Source organism: Vidua macroura, chromosome 2 (assembly GCF_024509145.1).
Source record: "Vidua macroura isolate BioBank_ID:100142 chromosome 2, ASM2450914v1, whole genome shotgun sequence".
Taxonomy (NCBI): domain Eukaryota; kingdom Metazoa; phylum Chordata; class Aves; order Passeriformes; family Viduidae; genus Vidua; species Vidua macroura.
In genome coordinates, this window is record NC_071572.1 from 31,502,831 (window position 1) to 31,529,358 (window position 26,528).

The 26,528-nt window shown below is 41.4% G+C and overlaps 1 protein-coding gene across 2 annotated transcripts in view; it reads right to left on the reverse strand.

The window, feature by feature from the left end:
- Window positions 1–12,109, reverse strand: part of TMEM131 (transmembrane protein 131) — a 93,791-nt gene extending 81,682 nt beyond the window's left edge. For both annotated transcript variants that reach the window (XM_053970028.1, XM_053970027.1), the window contains exon 1: window positions 11,937–12,109. In XM_053970028.1, the coding sequence (XP_053826003.1) occupies window positions 11,937–12,102 (166 nt within the window). In that variant the 5' untranslated portion in view covers window positions 12,103–12,109. The remainder of the gene's footprint in view (window positions 1–11,936) is intronic.
- Between the last annotated feature and the right edge of the window lie 14,419 nt (window positions 12,110–26,528).

Sequence of the window (26,528 nt, forward strand, 5' to 3'; positions counted from 1 at the left end):
AAAGAGAGTAAAAAGTTAAAAGGGAGCTAAAGAGAAAACAAACATCTGCAAATAGCATCCTTTTTCTTTTTGCTTTGAGCCATACCAAATGTGGCTTTCTATTCTTTCTAATGATGGCAATTTTAAAATTTCAATACATTAAATTAAATTGTACTCCTATACATGTATTGTTATGGAATATGTACAGACACAAAATTATTTGGAACTACCCTCAAAAACAAAGTAAGTTGTCCTGCAGTGAGAGGGGGGAAAACAACAGTCCCGCCAAAAGACTCTTAAGGATTTATCTCAATTTCTCAAGTTTTAGCTCAGAAACTTTTCATTGTGGCAGTTTTACTGCTCATGTAGCACTGAATACTGATGTGCAAAAAGATAACATGCACTTAAAAAAATTCTAATCTTTTTAGCATATAGAAACAATTATAGCATACAGCAACAATTCAATATGTAGCTTGCCAGGAACAGCAGTCAGTTCATGGCTTCTGGAGCCTCAGGAGAACAATGCATTAAATGACAATAATTTCAGCTATTACCATTAACATCACTCTTCCAAACTTACACTCTCATTAAATGATCCACTGAACAGACCCCCCACTTACTCAAAAAAAAAAAAAAAAAAGGGTTGTATCGACACAATGGAAAGACCCACCTAAAAGGTACATTCAGGATGATTAAGGACCTTAACAAACACCGCCAGAGATCAAGCACTGTTCTCCACGCCATAGAAAAGAGGAAGGAAGATGCAATTTTTAGAGTTCCCAAAAAACCCTCCACAGAACAGGAAGGTGACAAGAGCCAGGCAGATACCTCCTGACATCAAAATGCCTTGCTGGCAAGGTGAATGCAATCAGGTAAGAGCTACAGCTTATGCTCTGTGGACACTGCTCAGTTTTCCATCCTTACTCCTGTCTTGGTAGCTACTACAGAGAATGCTTTCTATCACTCATCTTATGGCACAAAAACAATAGCCTACGAAGTGAGAGTTCTACTCTCCTCCCTGCCCTGATTTTGCTTCCCTCCTTTTTTTTTCTTGGTCAGTTACCAAGGTGGAACTGCAAGAATTTTTAGAACAAGGGTACAGGAACAACACAATTGTTTAGATTTTGTTGTGTAACAGTTGCGACTCGGTTAATACCAAGTTACCGGACAGAAGTATCATTGAGAGGGAGGAGCACAGTATCCACACCCCTCCTACACTCCCGTGGCAACACTCGAATGTCCACTGGAAACAGCTATTAAGCCTGACGACAAGTGAAAGAGTGGCAAGATAATGCCTGTTCAGCCACCACATAAAGTTTATAAATACAACAATTGAAGGCCAGGAAAAGGTAGAAAAGATCTGATGTTAAAGCCATAGTGTTAATGACGTGGCAGTAACACTACGTATTGATTGCTGAGCACAGCAGCTCGTTGACTTGCCATGAGGGAGCACAGACCACCAGCAGGGAAAAGCTGGCTGCAAGGTCTGATAAAACCAGAGAAGAAAAGGGTGGAGAAGAACAACTGAAAGTTTTGAAAGAAGATAAAACACAGAGCAAAACCAATTAAACAATACAGGCAAATTTCAGTTTGGGGGGAACACTCCAAAAACATTAATAAGAAATTAAAGGTGCAAGTAGGCATAGGGAAATTAAATGGTTGCAGAAATGCAATTTAGCTACCCACAATACTTTGGAAGCAGTTACCCCTCAGAAGTAAATAAATAATCTCTTCTGGTCAGACTCTTTTACAAACAGCTGTGATGATCTAAGTTGACACTTGGTGCAACACAGATCATGATTTCACCAAATAATTCCAAACACTTAGGCTTAGTGACAGAATATGTTATGGAGAGAATCTAATTCAATCATCACTAAGCTGCCCCCTAAGACAAGGCTTCACTCAAAAATAGTTCTCATTTCTATTTTGATATGCCTAGTACTCAGTCGCAACCTAAATAGGCACCCCTTTGCTAAATTCAACATTAGAGGGTTTTTTTCACAAAACAGGTATTTTTAAAGGACAATTAATTAAATACCGCTAAATAAATAAATGTTTTATTCAATTTCTGAGATCCTTAGTCTAGTCTTTTTCCCTAGAGAAATTTCATTTAATCAAAGGAAGAATTCACAGCACTCATCAAGGACTAAAACACTGATCAAATTTTCCCTGATGAACTGGAAGTTCATTTCAAGTCTTTTCTCCATCAGATAATGATATTCAGTAGTACTGATTGGCAGAGTGACTTCACCTGTGGAGATTCAGACTGTCAATGACAACTATCTCTCCTTTAACATCAAATGTTTTGGACCTTTCTCCCAAAACAAGGAGTTTATTAATCTTTTTAATATTTTGGACAATACAGGTCAGCCAAAAGTATATGGGCACATCCTGACCTAGTTAAGCTCCACAAAAGGCAACTGACAAGGTATGTGATAATATAAAAGTAGCTGTATCATAATATAAAAGTTATACACACACACCTCCCCCCCCCTTCCTTATCTTCTTAGGACAGACAACTCAGAGGGCAAGAGCAGCCTCAGTGCTTCCTAGTATACACTAAATAATGGTAATTTCTGGTACCTCTAAACTGCCTGTTGCTGGCTCCACAGATTGAAGTTGCACACAGGTTCAGAATACCAAAGCAAACAGACGAGAAGAAAATGGTTTCTAGTGAGGACCAAGTACTCCATGTCCTCCACTGCAAGAAAGGAATAGTCGAAAACTTCACAACATTAACTATCCAAATCTCTCAGTATTTCCTCAGACATATTAGCTGCACAGATTGTTAAGTATAACTTTAATACATCTTCATTAACATGTAAACCACAACTGAATGTATTGTTATACTGCCAGCAGCTGGCAATGAAAAAACTAATAGCTGTGCTATGCTTCACATGAAAGATGGGACACAAATACTCCTTTTGAAACAAATTTTTCAAGAGAAAGAACAAAAACATGGGGACAAATCAAGTATATGTGATCCACCACTACAGAAATAAGGAACAGTTGACAAGGTCTTGTTTTTATCTATGATCACCCTTTTTTAGTGATGCAACAACCCATTAAGCTTCCTGGTACAATTACAACTCTGCTTCTACCAAAATTATATCTGCATTACTATTACCATAGCGCTGACTTCACCAGAGTTACACAAAAAGTCAGACTTCTGTCTTACAGATATTCCCACCAGCTGCAACAAAACTATTGCAAGCTCCAACTAAGTTTTAAGATCACAGGGAAGACCCAAAATATTGAGACGGGGAAACTGAGGGTGGAACAGACGTTAAGACTGTCATCCAGCTCAACCTTCTGCAGAAGTACAGTGAATGCTGAATTTGGATGATGTCACTTTAGGCTGTCATTTAGCTGAGCCTTGAAAACCTCCAAAGTCAGAGATTCCATAACCTCCATAGAGAACCTGTTTCAATGCCTGACCAGCCTCACGGTGAAATACAGACTCATTATGTCAAGACAGAAGATCATCGCCATCCTTAGCGGAAGCCGTGACAGACGGGGGAGTCAGTGATCCATGCAGGAGCCAAGCCGAGCAGACCCACGCAGGAGCCAAGCCGAGCAGACCCACGCCTGTGCTGGGCTGGATGTCTGGGCTGGCCGTCGGGCCGGTGCTGCACGTAGTCTGTGGCTGCAGGGGGAGCCCAGACAGCCCTCTGAAACAGAGAAGCTGCAATCAACACCACCAGCGATTATGCCACCTGGGTGGCCTTGCTTTATCTGAAGGCGCAGATGGAAGTTCCCATGTGAGCATCCTTTCTACCTGACAGCAAAAATTATGAATAGAGTTGTCTTCTTGTAAGGAAATCCAGCAACAGAACAACATAGAGTAACCTTTCTATGGATAGGGTCTGCATACTGTGTTGCACGTGGACTCTTCAAAGGTCTGTTTGGTGCCACAGCATCAAAAGAGATCCAAGATTATCTATACTATTCTCTCTATATGAAAACAGAATTTTCAATGCTATTTTACAGTGTCCAAGTGCCTCTCTTACTCAGATCATCACAGAGCATCATCTCCCAGCACAAAACAAACTTTCCTGTTTAACTTTATGGCTGCTGTCTCAGGCTCCAGCCGTGCATTTCTGTCGGGCTCCACAAACTACTTTGATATTGGCATACTGCCACAAGATCCCTCAGCCTACATTCATAGGTCATGTACATATTGACCATCCTTGCAGACTTCCAGTGGGATGGCAGAGAACAAAACTGGATGCAGTGGTTTAGGTGTGGTCTTTTAAGTGCTGACTAAACAGGAATAATCATGTTGTTCAGCCCAGTGGCTACACTCCTGTATGTTGCCAGGGTACATTGCTGACTCATGAACAGCATTTCCAGGTTGTATTCCCTGCAGGTGGTTATTCTGTCCCATATAAAGGGCTTTCCACTTGTCCTTTTTGGATTTCATGAAGGTCCTGTCAGCTCATTGTTCTGTCCTTCTTAGGTCTCTCCAAAATGCAGACTTGCCCTTGAGTATTGGTACATTCCAACTCCAGATCAGTGACAAAGATCTAAAGCAGGACAGGTCCCAGAACAGAGCCAGGAAGAGCTCCTTGTAGCCAGCCTCTGAGGCAGAGCATGAACCACTGCTGGAAATAAACCAAAACCATACACCTTGCAGTTTATCTAGTTGCCCAGATAGTTTTTATCATTATCTACAAAATCCACCTGTAAATATTTTTACAGTATTTTGGTGCAAATCACTAATTCACTTAGATTTCTTCTGTGTTTCTAAATTATTTCCTATTTATTTACAAGCTTCAGATAAGCACTCTTTAAATTCATTTAACATATTATGACACTTATTAGGAAATGTTGTGAACTACTTAAACTGGTACCATGCTTGTTTACAGGTTTGTCTCCTATCATCACTCCTTCAAATGGTGATTTAATCTGATTAACATCATACTAGCTGTGCTTCCTCACTTAAACAACTTTAAAAAACCTAACCCTATAACCAAGGGTTGTCTGGGATTTTTCTAGTTTAAGTAACTTTAGAAAGTCCACGCACATCCTATTACACTGAATCCATACATTTCAACATAGACCTAGGTGTTCAACTGAAAAGAACCCTCAGATAATGCTTAAGATATTGCAAAGACAAATTGCTTCATGAAGAACAGGTAATGGATCCATTTATAAAATGACTTAAACAAAGTATGTTGCATTAGAGTCAGACGAACAGTTCTATTACATAACATTTTGCAGCTTCATAGAGCACACAGACAGAAGGAGCTGTAGTGTAGTTTCATTTCCTGTACAGTTCCTTCCACTAAATTTCACTCAGATATCTCTAAAACCACTTCGATAAGGACAGGAAAACTCCTGTTCTCAGATGGTTTTCTGCTGCAAGCTATGCCAGGCAGTAAGAAGAGAGGTATTAAAAATGCATCTATGATAGTCAGAAGATTAATCTGGTAATTGTAGCAGGAAATTCTCAAACTACTGAAACGCCTCAATTTTTTACTCCCTTTTCAGGGATTGGAATTACATGGCAATCCTTCAGTTCTTTACTATTGCCCCATTACATCCAAGGTTTCCAAACAGAGAGAGAGACAGACATGACCCTGGTTTAGTCCCTTTAATATTCCAAAGCAACAGTTATCCAAGGCTGCTTAAGAGAAAATGTTAAAACCATATTTCAAAAATGTTAAATGCAAATGCTGCATCACATCTTTGCTGCAGTCAGTAAAGACTAATTATTCCATAAGGACAGTTGAGAAAACAGAAATACACAGCAATCCTGCATCCCATTAAAATTTTAACAGCCACCTCTAAAAAATCCGTATCTGACACAAGTTTATTCTTTGCTTGTATTTATGACTAGAAAGATAAATTGGAGGTCTTTAGTTCTGATGGTCACTGGTTCCTTTGGTTTCTCCCTATGCAAGAAGAAATTCTGCATCCTCTGTCTTGGCATAAATAATTACAATGCTGAAATACTAACACAAAGGTTTTGAAAAACAGGAATTATGTTTAAAATAACTAGTTCAAACTCAAGTTTGTTAACTCCCACAGTGTGAATGGATCAATTCAGTTGCTTCCATTGTAAGGACCAATTGTGCTCAACTTTTGGAACTACAGGATAATGCAGGCTGGACATGACCCCAAAGGCTCCACCCCAGTCACCTGATCAGAGAACATCTAGTTAGAGGAGGCTGCTCAAGGTATTACTCAGTCCAGTTCCAAGTAACCCCACTTATTACTATGAAGAGTAGAAATTTATTCAACTGCTGTCTTTTAGGGGAAAAAAAAAAAAAAAAAAAGCACGAGTGCCTCTTACACCCAGGTAAGTTCATGCTGTAGACTGACAAAGCCAGTGGTGCTACACTCGACAGAAGGTACAAGCAAGAGAAATAAAGGAGATCATTATAGACTTCTATTCTTGCAGAAGCCACAAACACAGGAACAAACCAAACTGGTTCTACCCTATGCTTCAGTCACATAACTTTTACTGCTCATTATGCATGAACCACAGCATCCATCATTCACTGTCAGACTCCCAGGTCATTTAGCAAGTTTACTGTTTGAAAAGATTATTTGAACTTACAGACTCTGTAAATCACACTGTGGAACCGTAACACATATCACTTTAAGCAGCGTAAAACTGGGTAGGCTTTGAAATAAAGTGACTCACAGGAAATGTCCAAGCAAACAGCTGAAAATTTTAAAATGCACAAATACATCCAAATGACTCAGAGCAATCCATATTGCAATCGTTCACAAAAAAAAAATCACAACTGAAAGCTTTAAATAATGCAAAACCTATTGACTTCTGCACACTCTGGTGGAATTTCATATTAAGCACTACACAAATCCATAGCAAGTTCCTTCAAGAGATGACAATCCAAGGCCCTGAACTGAGCACACCATCCTTCAATGGACCTCTACAGGTGAGGGGACCCCAGTCTGCTTCACACATGCAATATAACTGAACACCAGTGAGGGAGAAAGAGGTGCAGGGAGAGAACAGCACCCACTTTGAGATTACATTGAAGGTCATGGAGAATATGGGGTCTCAACTTCCTGTCCACTGCAGTAAAATTTTTCCGTTATTTTAGTCCAAAGATTTCACAAGCAAGTAAGATACTATTCAATCCAAGCACATGGTCAATATTTTTCATTCACAAGTGCACAGACACAGTGCAGACCTAATCAGCTGTCCCACACTTAAGTTTCAAAACCACAGTGAGATAGCATGGTCAGTTTTTATCCACATTGTTTTCCTCACACTCTTCATGATTCTGATGTGCTACTTCAACTGCTGGAGTGTTTCCAGTTTGATTGAGGTCATTCTTTCTGAATCAAATTTTGATTTAAGCCAGAGTCAAAACACCAGCATAAAAGTAAAAGCTGGCATACTGTAGATTAGTTCTGACAGCAGGATATGACAAACAGGCAGTAGATGTGAAGAGACTTTTTATAATATTAAACATATAAGCTTTCTCTCAATCATCTTCCAATATTAATCTAGTTTTGATACTCCTGTGAAGTATCCTGGTTTGCTATTTTAGATATCAGGAAAAAACAAAAAGCAAAAGTTATTTGAGATTAGAAAGAATGACAAAAATGGAACCAGAATTCCAACATATGACAATATCCCACTTACACTCAGTAACTAACTTAGTTTCTAGGAAGCTAGAAGAGAATACATCAAGCATTAAGAAAAAAAGAGCTATTTTCACAGGTCTATCTTGTTTCATAATGTAGATGTTTAAATAGAATTTTTTTTCCCAGATCCAGCACTAAAATGTAACTTCAAAAATTACAGTCAGTTTTTGAACATAGCCTAAATATCAACCTTGCTCTACCTGCACCTATGTTGTGAGCAGATGGGTAGGTAAGAGAACTATCAAAGTAGTCTCAACAGGCTTTCAGTCAGCTGGCCAAATAAAAGGGAATTAAAAAAAAATGAGTTGTATAAAGTGAAGATCTTCTAAAAATATATAAATGTATATAAACAAGGGAACCAACACAAAACAGTTCAGGTAAAAAAGCATCCTCATGTCAGACATTTATCTTCAAAACACTTAACTTACCCTGGGGTTATGGCATTACTATGGCTTCCAGCAACCTAAAACCCAGAAGGCTATTCTGTGTATGGTGTGTGTCCTCCCCACCAAAAACAACCACAAAACAAAACAACCCTAAAACAAACAAAGCAAAAAGCACACTAATATAAACTGATACTTGTCCCCAGTCTATGTGGCAATACAGAATGTGATAGTTACACTGGGAAAGGATAACCCTTACAAAAATCCTGAAAATCATACATATTTGCCAAAGAAACTCTAAAGTTATTTTTTGCCCCTCCTAAATAGCAAGAGGCTCTTTGAGACTGAATTTTTTTCCTGCCATGTCATTCTGTTGCAATGGTTCACAGATTTCCTAACTGAAAAAAAAACCCAAACAAACATAAAATTTTACAACCTTCTCAGTCTTACTCATTCCTCAGCAATACATGGGCACCCATGACGACCCAGCTAGGCACAAAAAAAGCACCACATATCAGTGTTTAGTCTGAAATTGATGTTTAAGGTTCTCTGGCTGGTTCAATCACAGTTTACTCTGCTATCTGTTCAGATACCAGATAATTTCCAGAAGTTATATTTTTCTAGTACAGAGAGAGTGTACAGCAATATCACAGTTCCTCAAAACTTTGATTTACAGCTAGAACATGTAAACATTTTCAGTTTTGCTTCTTGCTTTTAGGCAAAGATGTTTATGTTACATTTTCCCCTTCAAACTCCTTAACTAAGACTGGGTACTAGAAACAGTCATGTCTATCTAGAATACTCCAATATCAATCTTTCTACTTGTGACAGTTCCATCCATAAAGAACTGCTTGCTGGTTCTTCTCCACATGAAGCCAGCATAATCTCCTCTCCATCAGCTCCATCATTCCCCCAGTTTCTCCTCAGGTATATGCAAGGTAAGAGGAACAGTGTCCTCTACATTCATTTTTCATTTTCTTTTGTCATATTCTGATCTATTCTTCTCACACTATTCACCTGGCACTTGCTTCTATCAAGTTTTTTCTGCAGCAACTTCTCTGGAGTACATACTGCACTGTGTCTTACTATAGCCACCTTCAATTCAGCAGTGCTCAGGAACAATAATGCACAACCTCAGCCCTAATCCCTCTCCACAGCTTCCTTCCTGCAGCTGCAGTGAAAAACGTATGCCCACATTTGGGAGATGGAAAGGATATTCCTAGCTACTTCTCTGCTTCCTGGCTATTATTTTTAAACTGTTTTACTACATTTAACTTGACACAACCTGGTAAAAGCTAAGGCAATTAAGAATAGAGCCTGAACACCCTCCCCTCCTTTCTTCTCAACCGTTTCATTTTGAACTCCAACCTTGGTCTAAAGGCCCAGTGTCCAAAGTGGTCCTTCCTCTCCTGTGTTCAGTCACTACCTCTTGCAGACTGGCATTTATATTGTAGCTTAAGATAAGTGGGACTAGATCTCACAAGTCCCTTTAATCTTTGTCTTGCTTTAAAACTATTGTTTGGTTTATGTTTTGTTTTGCTTTTTTTTTAATCCAGGGTTTAAACAGTCATTGCACTCAGCAAACAGAAGCAAGACAACACTTTCCAACATGTGATCCACAAATGCAGATTGCCAGTGAATTCTGCTCAGGAGTTCATAAAAGATGAATAACAGAAAAAAACCAGACAAACACCAAAGAAACACTTATTAGTGATCTTAGATGTACCACTCATAGACTACCGTAAGCAGCAGAACACTTGGCCAGAAAAGCAAATGTCAGAAATCTGAAGACTAAAAGAAATCCATGTTCTATTTGAGAAACAAATTCACCTTTAGAAAATGACAGATGTGGGATAAATTTTAAGTAATAGACTGTATAAACAGAGGTAAATATTATCAGTACAAACTATTCAATTTTATTGAGGGGCTTCAATTGTATCTGTTCCAACTCTGTTGTTCCAGGCACATTCTTCTCTCTCTCAGGATTTTTTCATAGAGGAGCACAGAGAGAAGAAAGTGAAAACAAATTCTATTTCTGCTCCTTGTTTTTCCTATGTGGAATGTGTTTGGAGAATTGTTTACCTGGGGTGATTACTTGATTAGATTCTGGTGAGGATTGTTTGAGCCTGATGGCCAATCAGATCCACCTGTGTCTGGACTCTCCCAAGAAGGTCACAAGTTGTTAGTTAGATATGGCAGTTAGAAAAGTAGGTATGTAGTTTTAGTATCTCCTTTAAATAGTATATTAATGTATTATAGTATAGTTGTAATAAAGAAATCATTCAGCCTTCTGAACTCGAGTCAGACATCATCATTTCTTCCTACTGGGTTCACCTGCATTTACAATACTCTGTGAATCTAAAACTGCCCTTGTTTATTTAGGAATGCCAAGAAAGTCCATAGAGGAAAAAACCCAGTATCTTCTTCACAAATTAACCAACCAGACCATGGCCTCAGCTGTCACAACTTTTAGGGTATGAATCAATTCCATCATACCACTATATGACATCACTGACAAAGCTTATAAACACATATACCTTATTACCTGTGAAGGAATGCAATCACAATAAGAGTTAAAAATAGAAATTTCTCAAGCATTTGAACTCTCTTAGTACCTCAAGATACTACAGGCCACACTAACAAACTTACACATTCTAATCTCTCTAAGGATATGGGATCATACACTGTTTTCTAAATGTTTACATTCCCTGTAGACAAAGTCAAATGAACAAGAGTGGCTGTGCAACAACTGATTTGGGATTTTAATCACCTTAATATCAACATCCTCATATTTGTAAAAAGAAGCTACTAGGAAATTACTGGAATTGAGCCCTTCTTTAGAAAGATATATCTATTTTTTTTTATACATGCCTTATTAGGATGTATTTCTTCCCTCAAGTCTAGTCTAGACATACGACTAGACCCTCCTTGCTAAGCTCCTATTCCATACCCTTTTTATTCTTAACTCCCTTTCTTCCTGTCAGACCTCAATCTCCTCCCTCTTCTGGTGCAGCAACTTGCCTGAAAAGCAAATTCTCCTGTCCAGCCAAAGTAAAACTGTTTCACCTACTTCAGTAACACATTATATTTACCTGCTGCTTTTTCATGCTGCCACACAGCCATGCTTTCAAGCAGACTACGAGTCTGCACCTTGGAAATGCTTGAAAGCTGTTCTCAGCAAGGCTACAGATTATGCTTAGGTGTTTCGCTCGGGGCTTTTCTTCCTTGCTAAACCACAATGAAAAGACTTCACGCCAAAATCACAGACACTACAAGTTAGGGAAAGTCCAACAGGGACTTTATAAACTTTGAAGAAAACGCCATTGACTCCGCAAAGGCTCCAGAAACCTGACAAAAGTTCGGGGAGGAAAAGGGGTGTCCCACTGTCACTTGGTGAGGGATCAAAATCCAATCCATGCAAAAGCGTGAATTTCTGTCCTTTCTCATGCAGCTTCACCGGTCTGTTTGGCTTGGCTTCGTCTCCTGCTGGAAGCCTGCCGCAGGGAAACCAGCTCAACGCGAGAAAGCCTCCTATTTTATTTATTTATTTATTTCCCTTTCCCCTATTTAAAGGGCAGCTCCAGCTCCATCCCTGTCCCCGCCGCTGTCAGGGAGGAGAAAGCCCCGCGAAACGTCAGCGAGACACATACACGGGCACACACGGACACAGACACATACCCGCACTCCGGCAGCCGCGGTGGCGGGGCGGGGAAGGCAGCGCCGCGGCTCCCCGCACACACAGGGCAGCGGGAGCGGCGGGATGCGGGAGCCGGCGGGATGCGGGACAAGGGACGGCGACCCCGGGGCGCCTCCCCAGCCGCCCCCCCCACCCCGCCGCCGGGGAGCGGGCGCGGGCCGCGGCCGCCAACGGCCCCACCGCCACCGGAGGAAGAAGAGGAGGAGCGGGGGGAAGGAGGACAAGAAAGGGAAGGGAAATCTGGGTCTCACCTTCCTTCTCGGCCCGGGCCGTGTGGAGGAGCAGCGCCAGCGCGAAGCGCAGCGCCGCGCCCCGCCAGGCGGCTGCCCAGCCACCGGCGCGGGGGAAGGGGTAGCTGCCGGGGGAGCAGCGGGGGCAGCGGGGGGAGCAGCGTGGGCAGCCGGGCGCCGCCGTCATCGCGCTGCTGCTGCTGCTGCTGCCGCCGCCGCCGCCGCGGGTCCGCCGAGTGTCCGCGTCCGTCTCCGGCCGGGCCGCGGCGCGCGCGCGGAGGAGCTCGGGGAGGGGCGGGGCGGACACCCCCGCGAGCGCGCGCTGCGGCTCCTGACGCGCGTGTCACGGGCCGCCACGCCCCCTGGCGAGGCCACGCCCCTAGCGAGCCAGGGCGGAGAACAGGTGCCATTTTAAGTGCGGGCAGGGCGCCCTTCCTGTGGCCTGTGGCCCTGGGACGCTTTACCGACTAGGTCGCTTTGGTTTAACTTTTTTTTTTTTTTTTTTTTTTTTTTTTTTTAATAGCTTTTTCAAATGCGATTTTAGATCTGCTGTAAGCGCCGGCTATTTGCGGTGGGGTCACTCCGCCTCTTTAGCCCTCTCTTCTCTCGCTCTCTGGGCGGCCCGGGGGGCGCTGTTGTGTCCCCGCCGCTGTCGGGGCTTCTCCCAGCCGCGTCCAAGATGGCGGCGGGCGGGCGGCTGCTGCTGTGCGCGGCGGCTCGCGGCCTCGCTGGAGAGACGGGGGCGCTTCTCTCCGGTGTTGCTGTCCTTTTCCCGTGTCTTATGTTCCCGGCTGGAGGCCCGGAGCGTTGTGCAGCAGGGGTGTCGATAGCTTCACCCTGAGGGAATCCCCACCCCCCCACCTCAGCTGCTGGGCCGGGCCGAGCCGGTGCTATCGGCACGGCAGCCTGGGCCGCAGCAGAAGCGGAGGAGTGGGAGGTTTTCGTGCCTCAGAAGCGCGGTGAGACCCTGTGCTGAGCTAGGGCGTGACACCACGCGTCTGCCGCTCTTGAGGGAAGACGTGTACCTATCACTGTCTGGGTGACACGCGTGGCAGTAAGGCCTTTGGGAACGCAGTGAATTTGCAGTGGGGGAGAAGGCGCATTGTTAACACATGTGAGGTTGGTGTCTGTCAACTGGAGGTTACACTGGGAAATGAGTCTGCGGAACCAGTGCTGACAGAAGCTGTGATACCAGGTGTGCCATGTGATGATGCTCCCAGTAAGAGATGTGAACTGGGTATCATCTGTCCAGGAATGGTAGTCTCAAAGTCATCTTGGATAAAGTGTTGGAAGCAAAAGTCTGTAGTACAGTCTGTTCACTGAAGAACTGCCTTAGCTTTTTAGAATAAAAACCTGTATGCACCCACGTGCCATTCTTGACTGCTCCTTTCACCACCTGATCAACACGTCACACTGAGTTTGAAGTGGTTGAACACATCATTATCTGTCACAACAGTATAACAGATCTTGGTAGTGTAATAGAGCCAGAGTCTCTAAGGGACTGACTAACAGCCTAACTAAAAATAGTAACATTTGTTATGGCTCTTACACAGTCGTAACATACACTGTTCTTTATCATTAAAACTCCCTAAAGACGCCTTGAAAGTCTGGAAGTCGTTGTTTTGTTGAGCTACGGCATCAACTAGGTTTATTTTCAAGGGAGAAATGGGATGTTAGAAGTACTGGGTCAAAACCTTTTCCACCAATAGTGATTGTTTCCAGAAAACATGTGAGGAAGAACCAAAGGCTTCTCTGTAATTACTAATCTTTCAGAGTTGCATAGCCTTTTGACTAGTGCACTGAAAATGGGTTTATACAAATCAGTGATTTATGAGCATGAGTCTCTGTTCATATTTCTCAGAACCACCCAAACCACAGTAAATATAAAGCTTGATCACTGCTGTGAGCAAAAGCCCACATGTTGACTTCTGTGGGGGTTAGGTATGTACATCAAAGAGCACAATCAAACCTAAGAACTCAGATAAACAGCAGTTAGTGATGCTTTCTTATTACAGTGGACACTGTAGGATTTTGATTTTACCTTCCCAATTGGACTTCTGCTGTATGTGCATTACTCTTCTGGGAAAAAAAAAAAAAAGTCAGCTAATTTCTATTTCTCGGACTTCAAATTCACTATTGCACAACCAAGCAGACAGACTTTCTCGTAATTCATGCTGTAGAGCGTCCTACCCACTAAAATGAATGGGAACTCTAACGAAACTAAGAAGTAAGCGTGGCAAAATCTGCCATGATATAAATGAGAAAAGAACAATGAGTCCTACTGTTATAGTATCTATGAATCTTCAACCTTTCAGCCTTACAATATGGACAGTTTTTATTTGTTCTAAATACAGAATGTCTTTTGAAAAAGATATTATGAGTAGAAAACAAACAGCTCACAGTACATATTCTCCCTTTCATCTTTATCCAGAACTCCCACTGTTTTCTGTGCAGGAAAAACCAATACAATATGGTACAATGTCTGTAAATGATAAAGCAAAAAAGCATTCCATTAATTTATTTCTGCTTTAATCTGGGTTATATTATTTCATGTGTATTTGATGCTCTTCAAGTTGCTTCATTTATACATGCAGTGCATGTAAATACCAGCATTTGGATACTGCAGTATTGCTTGAGCATGTTGAACAGTTTAGAAAATAATTTCTGTACTAGAAAAAAAGCATCTTATAATACACTATGACAAGACATAGAATATAGTTCTTATGGAAGTGTATTTGTGTTAATAAACAGAAATGACATAAAAACTTAGGCACTAAAGTTCAACAGCTGATGCATCAGATGAATGAAGGAATGCCCTGCTCTACAGGAGAACACATCGGAAAGACTTTGAAACCAAGCTGTACTCTGATTCCTGCAGCCACTGTCAGCTTTGGTAGCATGACTGCTAGAACAGGATAAAGTTAACACCAGAAGAGTGTGGTAGTTGGTCCACCCTCAGTGAAAAATTGTGTACCTAAGGACTGCTACGTTTGCTGAGCTATGGTAGTTTAAAGAATTCCTTCTAAGCACACCTAAGTGTTGGCATTCAATTATCATGTAACATACCTTTGTTGATAGTTTATAGTCTTGTTTTTGTTGTGGTTTTTTGTTTGTTTTTTGTTTGTGTGGGGTTTCTGTTTGTTTGTTTGTTTTGGTGTTTGTTTTTTTTTCTTCTTCTTCTTCTTGGGCAAGGAACCAGAAATGCTAAAATACAGATGTGTGGTTTCTGTCACCTTGATATGGAAGCAGAAATTTCTGGGAGAGTGTCAGTCTAGTTAGTTAGAAGCTGTAACCTTTTCAACTGCTGGTATTCACTAGAGATTATCTGCCTGACAGACTACAAAAGCAATAATCCATTGTTTGAACCACCTTGTCTCTCCTGCAGGGAATTACTTCTTCTGTGGATCAAATGGATCAAATCCAAGTCATGTTGCACTCAAATAAATGAAAAATTTTTGTGGGGTCAATTTCTCAGTATCCAGGAGCACATAAACTCTCTTAAATCAGCATTGAGATTTCTGTCATGAATGTGCCTTAGGTTTCTTTTTTTTTTTGCTTTTACCAAATGTGGTACATTGTTCATTGGTAGAAGATAATCCAAGCACAGAAAGAAATGGGGATAGAGGAGGCTGTCGTGTAGTCCAATCAACTCTTCTGTTAGTAGAGTCTTACTCCTAGTAGCTTGTTTATTAGTATTTTTCAAATTATTTTAAAATAACTTTAAAAATTCCCCTGAAAATTTTGCACAGGCTCTGCTCTTCACTGCCAACAAGGTTTTCTGATATTCAGTCTATCTCCACCTCTTTTCATTTATTCCTACTTGTTCCCATATGTATAAACCCAAGTATTTCCTTTCCATCTTTAGGACTTAAGCATTTGCTGGCTGGAGAAATGCCTCCATCTACCTCTGCTTTAACAAACCTGGATGTATTAAGCTCTTTTAACCTTTCTCTACAAAACCACTCTTCCAGATAATGCCTGTTGCTGTTCCTCAAATTGCTTTATTTGCCTCGATGTTATGATGGATGACAGAGAAACAATGCTCATACCACTGTTGAGTCTGCTAGGTAAAAGTTGTCCTTTTGGAAATGTTTCAATAAGCTTGAGCTGCCAAAATTACTTTGCATCAATTCGGGGCTCTCCATCGCTTGGCTATGTTTTTGAGCACCCTAGAGCAGGGTTTGCTAGCCGGTGGATCTGTGGTGTGTCTTTTACTTGCCCTGCATTGAGGACCAGTAGCTCAGGACTCCCCCACTGCTTCATTTTCCATACCAGCTTCAAGTCACTGGGGGGCTTTGTTTCCAACACTGGTGGTGTTGTGAAACTTGTGCATGATGAAAACAGAGGAGATATGGTGTATTGGGATTTTAATATCCAGGATTGTCTACAAGATTTATTTTCAGTGAACCCTTGTTACTTTTTAGTCAATGATTTTATTTTCTAGAGTGGTAAATTGAGAGGGGGGTTATTATTTGTTCTACTTCAATTTTCTGTTTGCTTAATCACTCATATGTTCATGCACCTAAATTAAAATCCAAGATATGTCATATGACTTTTATTAACCCCATGAGAAAAAAATCCCTAATTTCTTTAAGAATTTTACTTTTTTTTTTTTAAATTAAATGTAATGATCCAGAAGTTACTTTCTTGGAGAAAGGGATGATGACCTTTTGGTTGGGCTCATAATCTGATACACACTTGCCCGATGAGAGCCCACTTTCAGCTTTGCCTTGATAAAAGCCATTACTCTGATTTTGGTTTGCCACATCTCTCTAATAAAGAACAGTAAATAAAAGATGCAGTATTTTTCTGGCAATAGTGCTAGCTGTAGTATCTCTGTTGTGAACTGGAATGTGAACTGTTGCTGTGGATACACACCTGGAAAGATGCATGAAATAAGCATTTGCCTCATTTATTTGACCACCAATTCAGGTTTCCCTACTGGTACATTAGTGTCTTTCAAATGCTCTGTTCTTGTCCCTCTCTCCTGTAGTGATCCTAGCACCAGGCAGAGTGGGCGGGGCTGATCTGGGATGACCTAAGTAGTTGTGTCCGGCATGTAGGTTTGATATATAAAAAAGTGAAGGTATGGAGGAGGTGGCTAGAAATTGATGTTGTGTGGCTGTAGTACAGCGCCTGTTACTTGACCTAATGCATTTGCAGCATCCTCATGGCCTATCCCATGCAGTGCTGTGCACTGGGTCGTAGTGAGTTTGGGAGATAGAACACAAAGGGCTCTATCCCACCTCAAAACCTGACATAGCAGAAAACTTCAGTACCAGGTTAGCTTTCTGCATACAAGTACTGTCAGTGAAGGGAACTGCTGTGGCTGTGTGTTTGTTAGATGCCTTGTTAATATAAGCCAGACTTTCCAGATTCACTCCCTAAGGGTGCAGCAATACAGCCCCATTTGCTGTCAGCACAGTATTATTGTCCCTCCCAATGTTTGGCAGCCTGGCACAATTTCAGGTGTAGTGGATAGGTATTTTGGTGTGACAGCAAGGTGTGTGACATTTATTCCACCCATACTCCACACTGATTCAGCAAAGCTGGAACTTTCTAGCACAGTCCTCCTCTCTATCACAGTCTGGTAGAAATCTGATTGCTGACATGGTACCATAGTGTGGTACCTACAAAATCATGCTAGATAGATGCTAACAATATGGTAAATCCTGTGTATTGAATTTTCTGCCATAAGAGCAGGCATCTTGTGCTAAAACATACATGACTGCAGAAGTAATTCACTGATGCAACAGAAAAACAAAGAAAGGAGAAAGAAAAAGAAAATAAATGGGCCTGAACAGAATGCTGATAAACCAAATATCTTGTTCAGCCCAAAGATACACAGAACAGCATCCTTAAGTTCCTAAAGCTTTTCTGGGTGTTGAAACTTCACTGGAAACATGTTCTTTCAGTAAAATTGGATTCTACCAAAATAGTGATACACTCAACTATGTGCTATATTTTCTGATGAGCACATCCAACAGCACTGCAATGATGTGCCAGTGCCAAAGGGTTTCTGTGCTTGGGTGAAAAAATGTTAGTTCATACTCAGACTGAAGTGCAACTCATTTTCATGGAGAGTTAAAAATCACCAACGACCTTGATCATTTATCCAGTTGTCTCCATGCAGATTCAGAAGCTCAGCCACAGATACCTCCATCTGAAATTTATGGCCAGAGTTTATCAGACTCAGATTACCTGCCAATGCTCATGGAACCTATATCATAGGAGGGATTTTTTATGAGGACTGTTGATTTCAATTTGCAAGCTGAACAGAACAATAGATGAAGCGTGCAAAGAGGGCACACATCAAATGCTGTGGATTCCGGTTGCTGCCTGGGCCCCTCATCCTCAAAGGAGACCAAAGTCAGAGACACCTGCTCATGAAGATTACCTTGCAGGATGAGGTACGATGAAATTCTGATGGTAGAATTTGATTAAATGCCTTAAAAATTAAAAATGGTTCAATCTGGTTTTTACTGCTTTCTGTGCATGTGTTGTGTCTTCTTCTCTGTGTTTTTAAAGTCTCACTTCTGGAGGAGCTTGAGGACTTTGATGATTGCCTCATTCTCATTGCCCTCTAGACAGCAATAAATATTTTCTCCATCCTAACTGAGTCATATGCTCTATAATATGAAGTATAAGTAAGGGGATGTCTGGACTTTCCTGTCCTTTCATGTAGCCTAGGTTATCATTAGTACTGGCATTCTGTGTACAGGCTCTCAGATACACACTTCTCTTTTGCTCTGCTCTTGTCTCATTTCTCTTTCTGGGTTGGATTGTATAAATGATGGCTCTTCACTCTTGTCTGACTTCCCCTCTGCTGCTGTGGGTAAGCATCTCTTTCACTTCTGCATGTTATAATAGAAAAAAAAAAACAAAAAAGATGAGGCCAAATGCTAGGGGTAGACTTTCATGGTACAGCCTTGTATGTTTGGAAAGATCGTCCCTGATATTGTGTTGCTGTGAACTGATCGACATCACTTTAGCATGTCTCCAAGTGCTTATTATCTCATCTCTCACACTGGCAAATAAAGGCTCCCAAGAAGCACTACAGAGATATTTATGGGTGAAGGTTAGCCCCAGTACAGACTGTACCAGTATGAACATTCAAGGCTCTGTTCCCTCAGCTTCCATGTTTGTTTGTGATCTCTTCACCTTCTTTTAAAGTGTGCTGTGCAGTCCTTTTTGTGCTATAAGGCTCCAGGAGAAGGAGTGAGGTCTGAGGAGTTGAGACGTAGAGCTCATGGGTGTTGTCTCCTCCCTTTCACCCTTCAGAGGAGACACCAGGCAGGGCAGGAAAAAAAAAAAAAAGGGCAGAAAAAGAGAGAACTGGCACCAGCTGAGCAGGACAGGACCAACACAGCTCCTGCATGACACTTAAGTAACAGCATGGGGCTGAGCAAATGGGATATAGCCAGGAATTTGCTGCTGTTCCCAGCGCCACCTCATCCTAACAGGGCTAGCATGCTTTAGTCTTCTGCAAAATTTTATCTAGTGTCTATCAAATCCCAGTCTCCATAAGATGAAAGTATGAGACATCCCAGTCTTTTGTTATACAACAGAGTACAAAAAGATTCAAAAGACAAAGTGCTGCCTTGTATGAGGAGCTGTGTTTGGTTGGAGTGCCAAGGAAACCCAAGTTGAGGCTCCCACATAACTAGTTAATTTTTTTTAAAGAAATGTATTTTTAGTAAGAACCTGCTGCTCTTCTTCCAGGTGCTGCTTTCCCATCGAGCAACACAAGAGCTGTCAGCCTTGCCTGTCCAAACTGAGGCATAGACGTCTGGGCATGCATCAGGGTGGAGGTGGAATTTCATCTAACAGAGAGAACTGAGAACCCAGAGAAAACAGAGCATTTTGGAACTGACGTTCTCTCTGGAATATTAAAAGACCTTATGCATACCTCAGGGATTATATCTGTATGTATGGGTGTGAGAGCTGCTTGTCTGCTCTTATACTTTGAGCTACCAAGACTGCACACGAGCTCTGATACGAAAACTGAAACCGTGACAGTGTGACACTGTGTGTGCATTTACCATAACTGTTCTCTCTGCAGGACTTATCAACACAGCTGTGAGCTCTTGGTTAGTGCAGCTACCTGATACCCAGACCAGTCTGGATAACATCCAGCTGGCTCAGACCATAAGCATGCACCACCCTGTACGGTCACTTTTGCTTAGTTGCAGTAGTAGGTTCCCACAATGGCTACTGCAGCAGTTGTACACAGACACAGAGTGAATTGCTAGTCACTGCAGTGGAAACAAACTCTTTCTGTGACAACGACACTCTTAGTATATAATTTCATATGTCATAGTACATAATCCTTTTTGATTGTTCAAGTAAAATGTAAAAATGGCATTATATTGAAACCAAAGGAGAAAAAAAATTAAAACCAGAGCAGCTCTAAAGTGACATATTTAAAATTACTTTGAAATGAAATTAAGCTTTTCAAAGACAAATGGGTTTCTTATGGCTCCAAGTGAAACATAAGCAATAAAATCCAGACTTACTTATGCGTAAATGATTTAGGTGGCGAAGGGAGAGGAGATGGTCATAGAGGGCTGAGCTGAAGAAAGTACATTTGCAAGTTCATGAAAAGCCCATGTAGGAGAGAGTTCTGCAAAAAAAAACTGAATAGTATGACTCAACTTGATCCAGATAAGGTTTTCCTAGGGGAATAAAAGACAAAACCTTTGATCTTGGTTGCTGTGATAGAAAATTGAGTAATAAATAATGGTTCTGTTAATGTCTTAATCATAGCTTATACATGATGTTCTCTTGCCAACATTCCTTTGCTTCTCATTGTACTTTGACACAGCATGGTTGCATGAGTGTATCAAGTAAACTCAGTAGCTCTTCCAGAGGAGGCTTGTCTCCCTATAGCCCACCAAAACTGGATGTGTCAGAAGAAAGGGACTAGATGAAAAGCAGCCAAGGGGACTTCCTGGCTGGGGATTGTGGAGCCAGCCATCAGCCTGCTTTCCTGGAAATACTAGTAAGAGAAGCATCCCTAGGGAACCTGACAAATGGATCTGGGGAGTAAAACTTCTTGCCTAAGCAACATCTGCTGGTGTTGGAAGTATCCAGAAAGCCACACCACACTTAAAAATGAAACAAATGAATCTGCAAGAAGAAGAGCAAACCAAGATAAATTAGCTTCAATAACCTACATTTTAACCATAGCCCTGCATGTAAAAGTTGCACAGCAGAAATCATGCCACGTAGAAAGCAAAGATCATTCAGTATCATAATCCAGCCTGAGCCAAATAAGGCCTGGTCATGTCCTGAACTTTCAGGTATTAATCTTTCAATCCTGCTCAAACCATGGTTATTTCTAATGCCTTCTAGTTTACCTGCACATTGCTCCTAAAGTATGGGGAAAGCAAAACACTTAAGAATTTTGGTAGGTGAAGCTTTGTTAGATTCTTGTCTAGTTTGTGAGTCTTGTGATCTTTTTAAAGCCAGAAAACTGAGATACAGAATGGTTACCCTGATTGAAAAGCAGAAGAGAGAACACCAAGGGTTTGAGTAGAAAACATATAAATTAATAAGAAAAGGTATGAGGAAGCATATTTTTGAAACAATTATCCCTAATAAAAAACCAACACAATCTAGTGCTACAGTGATGTTCTTTGAAATTCCCACACCTTTTACTACATTTCACCTAGCATATTGATCTAATTACTGAGCAGGCTGTCGAATTTTGCTCAAAGATAATAAAGACACAGTACCCTGCTCCAAGATGAAAAAGCTCTGTATCTGCATGTAGAAGATTAAGGCTGGTTCCATTAGTGTCAGAAGTACCTCTATACTGTTTTATTTGCTTTTACAGACACAACTGTCAAAAATTATTTGGCCTTCTGTTTAAACAGGAAAACACCTGGGCATTGATAAATGAGTTAGGGTCTTAGTGGCAACATGTATAGGAAGCTGTGTAAGTTTCTGGAGGACAAGTGAAAACTAAGTTATTTATAGTTTAACCTTTCATTTGTTTTCATGCTTCATATCTTTAAAACCAGTGTCATTTTTAGCTCATCAAAATACAGAGGCACCAGTTTCATTTTTGCAAACCTACATATTTAAAGAAGGATGTTTAAACAGTGCTGGCAACTTTGTATTTCTAAATGTTAGTGTTCTGGTTTTCATCTAAATAAAGGAAGCAGGATTTGGAGTTGAAGTATAAATTTGTAAGCACAAAGGATAGAGTTGGGAAAATATGTGGAGAAAAAAAGTGTCAATTAAAAATATCTGTGTTAAAATTGGACTGTAATGACTGCTGCAATATTGCTGTTACCGATGCAGTTGCCGTAAAAAGCAGAGTACCAGGGCCAAGTACAGAAGCAAAAGGAATTAACTTTTAGCTACTCCAGCAGGGCAGAGCCCTGTGAATCACACTAGGAAGCCTAGATCAAATCCTCTTATGTAAACATCATACGGAGCTGGCTCAAATCCTCTGCACACCCTAGGAGGACTGCTGATGTGGCATTCTCCAAACACACATTTGCTTTGCGTAATTGTGGGCAGTTGCTCTTGGGTGCAGGAGGCCTAAGTGTGAGCTTTTATATCATGTGCTCAGGAAGAGCAAAAATAAGTGGGGGAAGGCAAACTCTGAACATGGCTGTGGGCTCCCAGGGCCACCCCATACACCTCTTATTGTCACTGACCTCCCCAGAGACAGGATATCCTCCCCCTAGCACACCAATATCTCATGCCTGGGTCCAAGCCCTTGAAGAGCAGGTGGCCTGTCTCAGTTCCTGGTCCTCCTGGATCTCCAGTCATGTTACTGGTGTCCCCCTGCTTTTCCCAGCAGTTGTCTGCTTCAGTGAGGAATGCTGAGGACCCATCTCCTGTTTCACACCAATGTTTAACTTGCTGAATCAGGACTCCATGTAATGATTCAGACCTGGTTTCTGGTGACTAATGCTGGGCACTCCCTTCCTCCTAGGCAGCAGTAGCTCCTTAGTGCTCCTAAAACGTTCAGCCAGGCAGCTACAGAACTGGAGGCCAGATGTTCTGCTTACTCCTACTGAACAAGTGGTGGCTGTTTTTTATTTATACAGCAGTGTCAATTTTTAGTCTGAACTTTTTTTTTTTTTTCTTTTCAATCTGTGCAGTTATATGATCAAAAAGTATAATCCCTGCGGACACAGGGCCTGTAGATTACAGAACTGATTTTCTTGAGGAAAGTCTGGGTGGGGTACTGTGAAATTTCTCTTGGTGTTCTTTTCACTCAGCTGAGCTCAAATGTGAAATAAAGCAAATACCTTAGGATGAACACCTTGTTGTAGGCATGGTTTTATCTATGTGAAGCTTTCTTCTTTCAGGTTATTTTATCATTCACACATAGAAGTTTAAGACTTAGAGAAGCACTCTGAGTAAAAGCTCTGGCACAACTTCCATTTTCCTCTCCTCACCCATCAAATACAAAAAGTGTGATATAATATAAACACAGCAATTTCCCACAGAGAAAAACATACAGCATCACAGCTAGGTGCTCTCTGCAACTTTTCCCTATTTAGTTCAGCAAGAATTTGAAAGCATTATCAGTTTTATCATTGTTGTGATTTCTGTGGTTGAAGGAAGCTCACCAGTCCTCACAGGCTCTGGTGTGAGAATGCCTGCTCAAGTCGGGAGGATACCCTGAATTCTTGATTCTATATTATTGGTGAGACAAAAATGTTTGTTCTATCATCCAGACCCATCCATCCTGTGCAATTTGTCTCTTTAAGGTTTCAGTGCAGAATCCAGTAGCATCCCCTGAGAGGTAAATCTTAACTGATCTTCTAAAACATCTTCAGAGACCTTTTGGCTTGGTCTGGATCTTCCTCCTATTTCCTGAATGTGTTCAGTTTTCATCTCTTATATTAGATAGTTTCTCATCCTCTGAAATAGCTCTGGTGTATGCATGAATATGAAAGGTACTCTGCAGACCTTGCAGTAGTTTGTGCTCTGTCTTAATTTGTCAATGTCAGTGTAACTAGATGATGCAGAGTCCCAGTCAAAACCAATAACACATTCAGCTCCCGACTGCAGGAAAAATTACTGCTATTTTGAATTACCTTTCCTATAGTAATTGCAAAGCTTTGACTCAGTTGTTGGTGAAGTGGCTGAGTAGGGTTTTTTAAATAGTTCCAATATAGGAAGTTCAAGATGATGTGGATATGGTCTGGCCATTTTCCACCACCTTACAGATCTCCACTATGACAAGAAAAAAAAAAAAAAGAAAAGCAAAGACACATTGTGGTATATCACCTGATACTACACCCCAACGCATACTCAGATCCTTGCAAATTTAAGATAAATGGGTTGTATTAGAGCAATGGCTTCTTTTCTTTGTCCTCTGTGAATATTTCCCTAACACTTAGATAAAGTGGGATGTTACACAATTCTTTGCCATGGCATGCTGTGAAATGTTTCACTGTTGTCCTTAGAATCTGGTAATGTCAATTGTATTTTTGTTCTTACTTAGAGCTCAATTTTTGATGGCACATGAGGCAGCACCCTGACAAGGAGAAAACCTGATGGCAGAGACGTAGTTTCAAATACTCCAACAGGTTCATTTAGGCATACTATTACACAATGACCTAGTTTAGAGCTGTCATGGGGTGGCAATTAATCTTTGTCACTCCATACTCATTCTGGAAGCACCTGAAGCCTAAAGAACTCCCTGGAGCCACATCTCTTCCTGCCAGCTTTCTGTGGAGGGGTTCAGTTCTGCTTCAGAGCACATTTACTCGCTTCAGTGGCCCAGAACACCTTCAGGGTCCCTAGATGAAGGCAACTCTCAGTACAAGAGCAATAGAAATACTGATCACAAAATGTAATCCACTGAGTTTACACACCCCCAAAGTTGATGGGAGATTAATTTTTTTTGAAATTTGCATCAGCCAGTCATTAGTAGCTCCCAGTGTTTTTCAGGCAGTACATTTCCCTCCCCTTCCAACTCTAAAGTATTTTCCATGGGTCATATTTTCACCAAATCACAATTCTTTTCAGCTGTTGATTTCTGCTCGGAGCAGCAGGTGCCTGGACAGCTCTTCACACATGTTGCTCTGGTTGTTGGGTGCTGACATCTCTGCAGCTTCTGTTTTCCTGAATGAGGCTTCCCTCTATATGGGCAACTCCACCTCCTTTGGCTTTTGTCTCTGCATCATCTACAAATACCGTCTGGCCCAGAGGGCCCCTAAAACAGCTTCTTTCACCTGACCCATGGGATACATATGAATGCATTGCAGTTGGGCCTCCTCCAACTCTTTAGTCACTTCACTAGAAATGTTTCATTGAAATGCTGCATCTGGTCTAAATGACTCACCCTGAGGCTGGGAATTCACAGCTGATACCTTTAAAAAAACACCCTAAATTTCTGTCTCAGTGCTTACAGCTCTTGCTAACATGTCCATGGAGTTATCTTCTGCAGCTAACAAACTATGAGTTGCCTTTGTGCAAACTCTTTTCAAAATAAACGTTAACACAAAAGTCTCTAATAGTCTCCCACTGGGCACACAATCTCCGTGTATTACTCTCTCTAAATTCAATACACAAAGTTCTGCCTTGTTAAAACTATCTTCTTACCAGGGGAGGGAAACCCACGGCAAAGCTTCCTCAATACAAGTATCCACCCTGTGGGGGCTGCCCTTTTGCTGCCCTTTTTGCTGTTTCGTCGCAAGTTCCAAGGAGATACATTTCTGCACTTTTCCTTCCTGCACATCAAGAAAAGATTTATAAGACTTTGCTTTGCAAGATGCACAGCCTACACATGAAAAATTTTGACAAAGACTTTTGGCCTTGACACACTGTCAAGATACAGTCTTGCTTTCCCTTTCAGCTCAGTGACTGGAAGGCCCCCCTCCTAAAGGCCAACAAATTCCTCTTTAGAAGGTGCTTTTCCTATTTTGAGCCCACTGCATAAGTCCAAAGTACACGATGGCTTCCAGGGGAAGGCCCAGCACGGAGAGCAGCAGTGCCCTCCTTTACTGCCTCTGGCCTCAGAGGCAGCAATTACAATATAAAGCTGCATAGCGTGTTATTAATAAAATACTGCACCATCTTTTGGAGGAAGTGCTGTCTGGCCTAATATTTTTAAACTATTTATTCCCTCACCTGTCTAGGAGAGAGTAGGCAGTGGGTGTTACAGCCTGGAGGCAACTGAGTTACTAGAAAGGTAATGGCTGAGTTAAAGACCTGCTCAGGTTTTTACAGAGGAAGGCTTAAGTCAAGTCAGGGCAATGATGGGAGACTTACAAGAGTCTTCTGAACCTGAATCTGGCCCTTGAACTGTGAGTATCCTGCAGAGTCCTGCTTTTAGGTGACCAGGCTTGCTGCTAATACACTTTTCTCAGAAGACAAACAGTAACCAAGGCAATTTGCCAAACTGCCTTGTCCTCTATATTAGAATGAAAGAATATTGACTCATACATCTGCCAATTTGTTTGCTGTGTGGTCAAAGATCCGTTGGGTGATCTAAGGCACTGATCCAGGTGGGCTACCAATACCTTTGGTATTGGCAATAAAATATTTGTTGAAGTCTTTGACTCGAGTAAAATAGATGTTGTTATGAAGATTAGCAGTAGAATTGTACTTAATGGTGGTTTTGCTCTTTTTTTACTT